We start from the raw sequence: 12,757 nt of genomic DNA on the forward strand, positions 1-12,757 counted from the left end.
AGGAATGAGTGTATACATGCACACAAAATTCTTTCATTCGGAATGACAAACGGCATAAACCACCCCCTTTAATCGGATTTAATTTTCAATCGGAATGACCGTTTACATGACCACTTTTAATCAGAATGGCCTTTCATTCCGATTAAAAGTGGAATTAAACTGTGCATGTAAACATACTGACTGTCCATTTCAGGGATTTTGTTGGGAAGCTAAACAGTCGTAACTGAACTCACCCCACTCAATGTGTTTATTGCTTTTCTGTCTCTGTGTATTTAGAAGAGGGATGGCACTGCAGTGAGCTGACCCACTGACCCCATGACCTTCACATATGCAAACGGCCCCTGTATAGACCCCAGTAACTGTGAGCCTGGTGCACACCAAACACAAATAAACCACCATCATTAGTCAACGAGCCAAGGCTGCTGAGAGGACAAATTTGCACACAGGAGTCCACTTATGGCTCACTATATTGGACTGAAAAGTACACACAGTAGTCCACTGACACGGGCCTTAATAACCATGATAGTAATGTATATACTTCAGTGTTTCTATATATTTTGTCAGCATATTGTTTATATACTCAACTGCTTTGCGTTGACGTTGAGATTAATGTGAGTGTGTGTTATTCAGAGGTGTGCTAGTGTGTGTTTGTCTATTCCAGGTCAGCCGTGACAGATATATGCTTCAAGCAGTCACAATAAGGGTAATATTCATTTGAGATAAAGAAAAGATAAAGCAAGGCCTGTGTGCATATTTAAATATAACCTTGGCCTTCCTCTTTTTTTTATTGAATGAAACGATGAGAGGGGAGATGGCCTGATAGGCAGATGTGGAGAGAAAAGACATCTTGACAATAGATCAAGCTTAGCTGTATCTCTGTGAATATATAAATGCTATATTAGGTCAGGTGGAAGTCAGCCATTGTCGCCTTTGTCACTTTAAATATGCTAATGTGCAAAAAAAGGGTGGTGTGCTTAAGCTAAACGCTACTAAAATAACTTAAATTAACCAATGGTGCTTTGTCCAGATGTGGCCAGAGGTTTTCAATTTGTGGTGAATGACATGGCAGAAAAAAAAGAACAGTGCTTCCTACTCTGTCTTTTTTTTCCTCTTGGCCAGAAATAAAAAAAATAAAGCACTGCATTTAAATGTAGGCTTTGTTAGCAGTCAAGGACCACTGCTCAGGGCTATTTACCACCCCCTTCGCAACACATGCTGAACTCAAACCCTCTGACCTCTGACCTTGCATTTCACCCCTGGGAGTGGCCGACCACAACCAGATTAGGTCAATAAACATCAGAGATGGTTCTGTATGTGCTCAGCAATCAGTCTAATTAAGACAAAGTCCTGTATGTAGACCTTCAGAGACCCTGAGTAGATGTGTGGCCTTGGGGCTAGAGACACAGGAGGAGGCTGTGGCTCAAACAAAAGATCTGGGACACATGGAGTGCAGTGGGGCTCAAATGAAAGAAAAATAGGTGTATTGAATAGTAAATCTAACTTTTCTTTGCATTTTTTTATGCTGATTATTTGTTGTTTTCATAATTTACAGTTTGAAGAAAGCAGCAAAATTTGGGGCTGAAAATGAAGCAAACATCAAAGTGCTAAAACTGTGGTTCCTCCAAAGGCCACTTAAGGCTCACTTCAGAAGTTAGTCAATCCCCATAGACACCATGATAAAGCGGGACACGTGGCCTACGTCACTGTGAGCATTTATACTTGTGTGGTCGTGTGTCTGTCACTCTGCAGTTAATCCTCCAGACCACTAGTCAGCAGTGGGGTTTCTGTGAATTGCTGTAAAGGTTACTTGATTCAAAACACACATTAAACATGTCTTAATAGAGACAATTTCAAACTCAAGTACTTAGATTGGCTTCACTATAACTCGCAGCATTCACAGACAAACACTTGTCTTTATCTGGGCACATTTTCCCCATAAATACAACATGCTAATGTTATTAGCACAAGTCTATGGCGTTTTACATTGTATAAATTAGCTTGGACTTTTTCTCTACTCCTATCAAGCCAGGGACAACAGCAACATTTAACAAAAGGTAACGTTACAAAGTTCAGTTCCATTACAACTCACAAGGTTCACCAACAAAACAACTGTCTTATACTTGACACATTTTTTTCCAAACAAATACAACATGCTAACATCATTAGCACAAGCCTATGGCATTTTACATTGTATAAATTAGCCAAGCAACCAGCAGATTCCTTTACACATATGAGGCCAGGATAAATCATACACAAGACGTAAAATGTTTTTTTTGTGGAGGCTTTATTGTCTTCACAATTTATTGTTTCTTATCTCTGAAATTGAAGTAAATAAAAGCTTTGTTTCCACTGAGGGAAATGGTTTCAGCTTACAAAAATAGACAGGAAGTCTGCGTGACCACAACATGTAGTTACATTTCTGGGGCGGTGCATGTCAGGCTACAGTATAGGGTACAGTGTAGTAGGTACGGCGTCGCTTTGATGCAGAAGTATAAATCCCGTATAAGGTGTTGCTACAGTCCACGAGTCATATCCAACCCTAGGTCCTACAAAACTATTACAGCAACTTAGCAGACAGATTTAAAAGAAACTGAAGTGCACATGTTCACACAAACATGGTGATCTAAGCACCCCCCACACACACACACTCACACACACACTGCTTCTAACTGATTAATCTCACACCAGTGCATTTCCAATTTACAGAGGATCCCCAGGTTGAGATGACAAGACTGACCCTTCCAATGGGTCGCTGCACTCTGCAGCCGAGCACCTTGAGCTTCACTTTTGAAATATTTTTCTTTCCGCACACAACTTCCAACTGAGCTCTGGCTTTAATAGCACATCAAGGTGTAATGTTTCTTGCCTTTGGCTACGGCTTTAAAGGAAACACTTTCTGTCTTTTCCTGGAACACCTACTTTGACATACAAGGTTATGATTCTTATTGAGAGGCGTCTCAATATGAGATATTCTTATACATATTCTAATATATTTCTACAGTATTCTGAGTCATGTTTTCATACACTGACACAGTATTCTGAGTCATCTTTTTATTATACAATATTCTGACTCATCTTAACAGCTTGGCTCACAATAGATATTTTTGCAGCTAAAAAAAGACACACACTATTAAAAGACTTTTCTGGCTGTAGCACGGCAGCCCCAGTCACTCCAGATACAAAAATAACAGTATACAGTAAATCCTGTCAACCATTTACATTCTGTTGTCATGAAGCACCATGCAAACCGGTTGTAACATGGTTAATCTGTGCTACAATCGCAGTGCTTGAACTTGTATTTGACAGTGATTATGGGAGCGAGTCTGTGCGATGAGTGACATTATGCACTGTGGTGGATGGTTAATACTCCTTCACCCTGCCATTTCAGCAGAGCGGAAGGCTTTCATAAAGCTGCAGCGGAGCAGCGACAATGAGAGGAGACTTTAGAGGAGATTTTGGAGACTGACACGCTGACATGCAGGGGTGAGTCACTGACAGACTGACAGAGGAAGGGGGAGACGGAATAAACAAAGAAAGAGACAGTTTAAGCTTTACTGGAATAAGCACGGACACAGTTTGTAGTGATGATCCAAATTTCTCTGTTTTTTTTTTTTTTGCAGGCACAGAAAGCCACCGTTTAACTGCAAAAGCAAAGATGCCATTCTAATTGACCGGCTAAAAGCTCAGAGGACTATCTGTCCTGCTTAGTCAATGCACGCCAATTTGTTTGTGCGTGTGAGTACTCCCCTATGTACGAATACAACATTAGGTGTACGACTAGGTGTTGCACTGCATATAGGTTCCCTCACAATACCATCTAAAGTAAATCAATAGACACATTATGGCCCTCTATTAGCACACACATTTGCAGTGTGTGCGTACAGGCCTGCGCGCACATGCATGTAATCCCTCATAAATGGAAATGGTGATTATGCATTACTGACAAGAGTCATTGGTTACGCTAGACAAGACAAGTGTGTGTGTGTGTGTGTGTGTGTGTGTGTGTGTGTGTGCGTCTCTTTGTGTGTACACACTTGGCATTCATTAAGTCGAAACAAAACAAGCGGCAGCAGCTGAGTGTGTGAGTGTGTGTCTTGGCTGAGACAACAGAGAGAGCAGATTCAAAGGGAGCCAAAAGTGGGGTTCAGTGGAGAGAGGGAGGGGAAAAAAGGGAGACACAGAGAAAGAGAGAGAGAGAGAGAGAGAGAGAGAGAGAGAGAGAGAGAGAGCGCAGAAATTAAGTTAAGAAGTCTGTTTAAGAGGGCCACTCAACTCCTGATCCACACACACACTCTAGTCCACGCTCTTTTGCAGTGTTCCAGAAGTTAGTCTTCAGTTTTTTAAACTCACGCACAGTTGAACTAACAGCTTGGTTGCCAGGGGCAACGCCATGAAAACCCCTTGTAAGCATTAATCACATGAGCTGAAATAAGATGCATCATAGTCTTATTTTTCTGCTTCTAATTTCATCTAATATTCCAGAAATCAGTTTAAGTGCTTGAGATTTGTTTTACATTTAAAGGTTAAATGACTAGATTAGGATTTAACATTGTATAGTTTCATACAAAGGTAATCCTTCTCAATCATCACCTACGACCCACTAGAACTGTGTGGTGGTGTAATAATCTGCAGACACTCTGCCCTCTGTCTGTTATTTCCGATTTTGTTCTTACACTGCTGTGGTCAGGACGTTGCTGGGCAGAACACGCAGGTGAGGTCGGGACTTTATAAAAAGGTAGCGACCAGGTGGCAGTAAAGCTGCAATGACTAATCGATTAGTCACCTATTAAATGAATCGCCAACTCCTTTGATTGGCAATGTATTCGATTTGAGTTATTTTTTTAAGAAGAAAAAAGTCTAAATTCTCTCATTTTAGCTCTCTCTCATTTATATGTGAAACTTTGTGGTTTCTTCACTTCTCTGACAGTCAACTGAATGTCTTTGGCATGTGGACAAAACAAGATGTCATCGATTGACATTTTCCACCATTTTCTGACATCTGATCAACCAAACAACTCATCAGTTAATTGAGAAATTAATCAACAGATTAATCAATAGCGAAAATATGTCCACGAGGAAGCCTTTTAAACTAATGCCCTTTATACACTGTGTGATTTTAGCAATCTTATAAGACTATTGCATGACACACTGTGAGACGTGGATCTAATAAACTTTGGTACAACGTCAAGTTTGATGTGTGCAGATTGTACGATGGCCGTTTACTACTGAATCGCAGGTTACGACGTACGTCAATATGCAACGTCATCAGCGTGCACCGCATCAGCGTGCACCGCATCAGCGTACGTCATCCATCTGCGCCACCATAGGTAGCTTGCTCACCTGGAAGCTGCAGTTCCTCCGCAATTTCCTTCCACGCAGCGTCTTTTTTCTCGCGGTCATGATAGCAGCTGGAGGAAACATCAAATACACAAGGCTTCTGCTGCGACAGCTCCACCAAACTTTCCTCTTTCTGGGAGTTCCACAGACTTCTTTTTGATCGTTTTACCTCCATGGCAAGCGATCATTTGTTTGGGTTTAGCGCCGGTGTCACGGTGACCATTGCGTCATTTCGTGCTGCATTTCTGTTGGTTGATTAGTAGACGTAGGTCGTAGCAGCTGTCACACTGTGAGATAATCATCCTAAATTTCTGACACCGTCAGAATTTTATCTCAGGTTATCTTTGTTCGCAAGACGTTGACAACGGCCATCCTTGAGCCTGTCTCACAGTGTGACGTAAGACCACCGTTTTAGAGCCATGACCAAAGATATCACCACATTTCTCCCACAATAGCGATATTTCGTCTGGGACAGCCCAAAATCGCGCAGTGTATACCGGTCATAAGAAACAGTGCCAAAAAAACGCAAATATACAATCTAAGGCTGGCTTTCACTTTCTCTGGCGATACTGTTTGATATTGTGTAGCCGACAGTTCCTGCATAGTACACCTTTAACACGCATTAAAAAAACAGAACACCTACATTCTCCAAAGCGAATCCAATAAAGCCACAAAAATGTCAAAGAAAACCACACAGGCGTCATGTTAAGATTGTAGCCGTGAGAGCAGCAACACTACATTAAAACAGCAATAGATGAATTTATAACTTTACAAGATGCTGACTAAATGCCAACATAATGACAGCTTATTGGAAAAGATGCTTCAGTGGCAGCAGGATGATTTATGACTGAACTAAAGACTTCCTTCAGGGGTTACACAAAAGTATTCTGCAGAAAAAAACGTTTGATTCGCACATGCAACATATAAAACTACCTGCCGTGCTCTGCTAGCCAAAGCAACAACTTCATGGTAAAGCCTGTTTAAAAGCCTGTTCTGGGACTTGTCTCGACACCTCAGTGGCTGGTAAACACACTCTTCAACCTAAATCAAATGTCGGCAGGAACAGAGGTGCGGAGAATATAAGTAGGTCAGTAAACCATGGCAGTGAAAACGAGACTGTGCGGGGTTGTGGATGGAAGTTTGCATGTGTGCACAGGGTTTGGCAGGGGAACCCCATTTGGAGAATATGGTCATGCTGGTAGGAGAGGGCTACAATGAGCTGGCATGTTTGAGGGGATGTGCTGCCAGTCTCTCCACCAATCTCAGGAGCATGGGAAGGCAAACACAGAGTTGATCTCAAAGACTTCTAAAGGGGGCCGCTTCCTGCCAAAAATCACTCGCACCTGTCCTTCTGTCTCTGCCTCCCTTCCTCTCTCTGCTGCTCCTCCCAGTCTCTCCCTCTCTGTCTATTCCTTCATCCTCTCTCCACAGTGTGAAACTTTTTCTTCACTCAAAATTGGAACCAGCTACGCCGCCGCTCCTCCCTTCTGTTTTGGCCGGTGCCAGGTGTAAAAGCTCCTGGCATCATCTCAGTTAGTCCTGTTCAGGAACAGTGCGGGGCAGCCATGCCAGGGCACTGGAGTCATCCTTCACACATAAAGCGCACACATGCACACACACATATACACACAAAATAAAGCTTTTTAAGAGGGCATGAGGCATTGCCAAGTACTGGCTAGGCTTGTGTTTCATTAGCATCAGATAGAAAGCCTTTCTTCATTCAGTCCTGCTGTGTGTATGCGTGTTTGTGTGTGTGCGTGGAGCGAACTAATGAAAACCACCGAGCAAGCTGGCCTCTAACTGAACTCCACTCAACACACAGCACTACAGGCCATCAGAGCAAAAGAGAATAAAAGTATGAGAGTGTCCTTATTGGACTTTATTCCTTCAGTGCTTTTCCTCCTCAGCTGGTAGAGAGAGCACAGTGTTTATAATTTGCTATAATACAAGCCAGAGGGTCACTTGGTTTCAGTTCAACTCTTTCTGTTGCTGTCGGTCAGACCATCGCTACAATTATTCTCTAAGTGTACGACTCAACCTCATTTATTCTCTCTGACTTCCAGATAATGTTTTTGACTACTTACAGAAAATGATTTTCTGTCTTTTTTTTAACACTTGTACCTTTATTTCATGTTGAAGGATATACCATTTCTACAGTATCTCAAACTTTTCTGTCTCTGGAACGGCCTCGTGAATTTCTTATCAGCTGCTTCAGAGGCACGCTCTTCTGTTTCAAAGCCAGGTAGATGAAAGCTCATAATGACCGAGCTCAGATTTGGAGGTTACAGTATCGAATGACAGCGAGCAGGATTTAGGCAGGTGCTTGACACGCAGTGAATGGAGCCTGTATAGGCTGCTCATTACAGAGGGACATCTGCTGCTGTCCGGCCCCCCCNCCCCCCCCCCCCCCCCTCGCCCCACAGACTCCGCCCCTAGCTTTACACTGATGCTTTGATGCCCTGTCAATGTGTGTGTGAGAGACCAGCGGCAGAACAAAACAACACACACAAGCACACGGGCAGGCACCCACGCTTTCACACACACACACACACACACCTGCCACCTACAGTAGCCGGCTGCTTGAGAATAAAAATATAGAAATATAGAAAAAGAGGTGGCTGCTGAAAATATAAGCATGAATGTGATTGTGCATTGAATTATGTGTATGTGTGTGTGTGTGTGGTGTGGAGGCAGAGGAAAAAAAACATCAGCTTTGAGACACACACCAGCCGTTTTAATCTGCTGTACACTCTATAGAGCATGATTATTTGTAAATCATATTTTCCAGCTTGTGATTTCAAAACCTGCTTCGTGCTGAACGCATTCGAAGCATCACATTTTCCAAACACCCTTTATTCCATTTTCCAAGAACATTTGTCTCGAGGAGGGAGCAGGGTTTTGTACCAATCTCTCTGAAAATTACTTTTTTTTTTTTTTTTGCACAGATGAAATCCATTTCAATAATTCACTCGTGATATAAATGCCTTCTTTAAATAAATTATGCCGGCCGGAAATTAACGGCTTATTGTACTCTGCAACAAGTTCAATTTCTAGATGATTCATTTGGAAATGCATGGCAACATTCCTTTAAGTGGCTAATTATAAATGACTGAAATGGCATTTGCGTTAAAAGACGATGGGGTGTGCTCATTAAAAGACCTCGGCGCTCTTTTAAAGGGTGGTACTATTTACACTTCTCTGTTGACTGTCATCGTCTTTTACAGAACTAACAGACAACTTGCTCTCTTTTCCAAATTTGTTACTGAGCAGTTATGAGTGAGGAGGGAGGGCCTGGAAAAGACAGAAGAGGAAGAACGAGAGTACATAAACCAAGTATATAATTAATGCAATGAACAAAATAACACTGGAACATTTTACATTGATTTCGCTGGGGATGTTGTTAGCGAGGATGCATAGGAGGCATGGGGACAGAGAGAAAGAATTACAGAGAGAAAGAGAACAAATGAGGGGAAAAAACAAAGATAAAGCGTGTGTGTGTAAAACAGTGCAGAGAACTTGAAAGCAGCCGGTATCACATGGCAGCTTCTTAACCCTCAGAGCTCAGGAAATTCATCACAACTAAGCTGCACTTACAGTCTGTAACATGTGTGCAAAGTTTCTCATCACACTCGCAACCTCACACATTCACACTCGCACTGTCGGCAGCCTTTGGTACGAAATCATGTATACAAGACACCGACAGCCTCACAAGTCCACACCGATACAAGATTCAAAGCTCTATAAAGCTGTTTAATGACCCAGTGACTCACAAACAGGATTAGGAAACTTTCACACACACATAAAACACACACACAAACAGTCTCACCTCTTCTTTGCAGGGCCGTCCTCGCCATACTCGCGGCTCCCATGGCCCTGAGAGCGCAAGGATCCATCCTCTTTGTGGCTGCCCTTTGACCCCGAGCCGTTCAGCTGCCCATTGGCTAGAGAACCTGAGGAGAGACGCACCAAAATGGGTTACCAGCAAATATTTTTTCCGACCTGGTATGGTCCTTTGTGGACATTTTATGATCCAGGGGCTTAAAGGTCCCATATTGCAATCATCTCTAGATTCATACTTGTATTTGGGATTTCTACTAGAACATGTTTACATGCTTTAATTTTTAGAAAACTGACCCCGAAATGCTCCATTTTAGCATCTGGCTCTATTTAAGCCCCCCTCACAAAAAAGCCCAGACTGCTTTGACTGGTCAGTGTTTCCAGGTCTTCCACATCTGCAGTTTTTGTGTCTTCACAGCCAGGGAGCGACCGTAGCAGCACTTTAGCAGCAGTTTCTATCTTGAGTTCAAGTTTCTGAATACAAACTGTGTGCATTTCTCGGTGGATTTGGTTGAAGAAGAACAAGTTTTTCACACATGCCTCAACAGCAAATTTTCTTGATCAACTGAAGTCATAGGGGGCCGTGTTTAACAACAGCAAAACTACATGTAAACTTCTGTTGATAAACTCTCACACAATTCGTGCAGTATAGCCCAAGCTTCATTTATCCAGTCATATCTCAGTACTTGCCAAAAACATGCAGTTTTCGTAATATTTAAAACACTGTTTGGAAAGTACTGTTGTAAACAGCTGTAAAACGTGGACCCCAATGACTTCAATTCATCAAAACTTTTCTCCATTTTTGGATTCTTCGTTCACCATGGAGGCATGCGAGAAAAACGACTTTCTTCCGTAATTCAATGTAACACTGGGTGAGTAATTGATATACAAATGATCATTTGGGGGGGTGAAGTGTTTCTTTAATATTGCATAAAAACTATAGCTAGAGTCTCTGGGGAACAAACATTGTTTTTATCTGACAGTGTTAATAAAGCCTTCTGCTTTTGTCTTTGATTTGATGCAGTAGAGAAGGCTAAAGGCGGAGTAGATACATTTCTTTTGATAAGATTATGGTCGTTGTGCTTTATCTGACAGTGCACACAACATGGAAAACAAAAGAAAGACAGAAAGAGAGACGGGGATGAATACAGAGAGATCCAGACTGTATAAATACACTGAGCTCCTGAGCCCAAAGCATCGGCAGGCAAAGCAAAAATAGTGACACATCTCTCCAGCGATTGTGACTGAATGACAAGCTCACATACAGTCCTTCACATCACACATTGCCACAACTATTGCAGCATCACAGTTGCGGAGTGAGTGAGGAGAGAGTTATTTATTCATTTTCCTGTCCACATTTTCCCTTGTCAGATGCAACTGCTTTTCTCTGCTGGCGTACGTGATGTCTGCCCTTTGACAAAGAATTAAAAAAAAAAAAACAAGCCCGAGGCAGAGAGAGAAGTGAACAGATATTGCTGGACTTGACGTTCTTAGTGAGCCCAATTGACAGAGCCCTAATTAAATATTTAGCAAGCAACTCAGACAAACAAAATAAGCCCCCAGACAGATTCTGAAATCAAAAGCAACAACAGGCACAGAGAATTCGAATTAGGTCAAACAGAGGAGTGGAAGTCAATGGTAATTAAGGGAGACAACCAAATTAAACAGATATCACAAGGCTTGATTTCCTCATGGGCAGTTCTTGCAATTCTTGGAACGTGTCATACAGGCCTGTCGGATTCAGCGACACCGCGTGAATGAGCAAACTTATCGGGGAAACAGCGGGGGAAGTTCAAAGCTTTCAAGGTTTATTAAAAAAAGAAGAATGCGGGAGCTGCCGAGGAGACTGTAACCACCTGGAGACAAGAGGTGAAATATCACTTTGCAGAGCTGAAAGCTGAAGATTTATATCAGCGCTGCAATCAAACATTTGACACTGACAGTAATTCATCACATTTTTACCCGTTTTGACCCGTTTTGACAAGCATTCATGCCTGACTGGACTTTGGTATGGCAGGTTGTTGAATTATTCACGTTCATTTTGCAAAAACAAATGATGATTCACTGAACATTTAAGCTCCAAGTGGTTTGTTTAACCAAGAACGCTGCTGTCATAAACCCTCTCATTCACCTTTACACTGGCATGTCACTTTCTCATTGGCTGAGCGGCTCTTTCATTGCCTTCCCAGCACACCCAGTGAAATTCCATTTGACTGATGTTTAGGAGGGATGTGTCAATCGCACTGCACCACAAACTCCTAATGGTGGGTGTCAAAAGGAAAATAAATTAAGATAATAACGACAGTGGAGCACGGGTTAGGATAAGTGGCAACTTGAATGATATCCTGTTAGCGAGGAGGCTACTGTTGAACAAGCCCGGGCATCGTGTCATGTGAGAAAGACGGGACGGGGAGGGGAGTCGTAAGATCAAATGACAGTGTAGGAGACAGGATGAAGATGAGCAATTGTAGAGCAGGTAAGGGGAGTTTTCAAACATATGATTTAACTGAGATTTATAAATGTGCTTTGGGCTGAATGAGCACACACACACACACACACACAGCCACACTTCCTTATTATTGCATAGACACACAGGCGGTTGGTTTCCCTCACACACGCGGGGCAGGTCAGTACCTGAAAGCCGGAGGTACAGTCATCAGGCACGCATCGTTGCGGTCAGAAAGTTAACAGGCGCCGTCGTGATGAGTAAGGCCATTGCACTGCTGGCAATGTTTTATGTTGGTGTTGGAGAGCCTCGAAGTCTATAGGCCAAGGGTGAATCACCGCCTCACAATGTCACGGTTTGCACGAAAGGCTCACATTCACTTGCCTTTCATCAATCAAGAGTTTCACTTCAAGAGCCTTGAAGTTTCCCCATACGAGCAAAAGTGAAATTTCATTAAATGAAAAAACATCTTATGTCAACAGAGAATTCAATCCTGCATTTGTGAAACACTTTTTAGGATAACTTCCAAAGATTTAGACGGATAAAGAAAATGTTAATTTTTGACCATGAAAAATAAAGTCTAATAAAGAAATCTGAGGGAGCTGATTAAAAATGATAATTAGTTGGGGCACAACAAAGAAGAGATGTTGCACAGAGTGTCATCACGATGTCTGGCCGGTACATTTTGCCAGAAAAACTTGCACCGGAGCAAAAAATGAAATAGCTCATTAACTTTAATTGTGCTCAGAGAATGACTGACGCATGATGTCCCCACAGAAAACAAACAAACAGGCAGAGGCCCATTCCGCCGCCCCCTCTCGTCTCCCCCCTCCCCCTATTCCTCCAAAGAGTTGTTTGACATATGCTGGTTGCACATGAATGCCCATCTGAGGGCCAGTGCTGGGAGTCTTGCGAAGGCAGAGGGCTGGGGATGGGTGAGTGGGGCAGACAGGCAGGGAGCCAAAGGCCGGTGTCTTAGCTCAAGCTCCTGGTGCTGGTGGAGGCCTGAGACAAAAAGGTTGGGGTAGTGGCAGAGGTTAAGACTGGGATGGGATGGGGCAGCTGAGGGATATTCTAGTGTGCCATCCTGGTGGCTGCTCCTTAGAGGGGGCGGGGTCTAATAAGATTTATGCGTGC

At 42.7% G+C, this 12,757-nt stretch overlaps 1 protein-coding gene across 2 annotated transcripts in view; it reads right to left on the bottom strand.

Moving 5' to 3' along the window:
* The window catches only part of jarid2b (jumonji, AT rich interactive domain 2b), a 126,996-nt gene that overhangs the window by 47,321 nt on the left and 66,918 nt on the right, over positions 1–12,757 (bottom strand). For both annotated transcript variants that reach the window (XM_050033841.1, XM_050033840.1), the window contains exon 3: positions 9,164–9,287. In XM_050033841.1, the coding sequence (XP_049889798.1) occupies positions 9,164–9,287 (124 nt within the window). The remainder of the gene's footprint in view (positions 1–9,163; positions 9,288–12,757) is intronic.

The sequence above is a fragment of the Epinephelus moara genome, chromosome 22, assembly GCF_006386435.1.
Source record: "Epinephelus moara isolate mb chromosome 22, YSFRI_EMoa_1.0, whole genome shotgun sequence".
NCBI classification, from domain to species: domain Eukaryota; kingdom Metazoa; phylum Chordata; class Actinopteri; order Perciformes; family Serranidae; genus Epinephelus; species Epinephelus moara.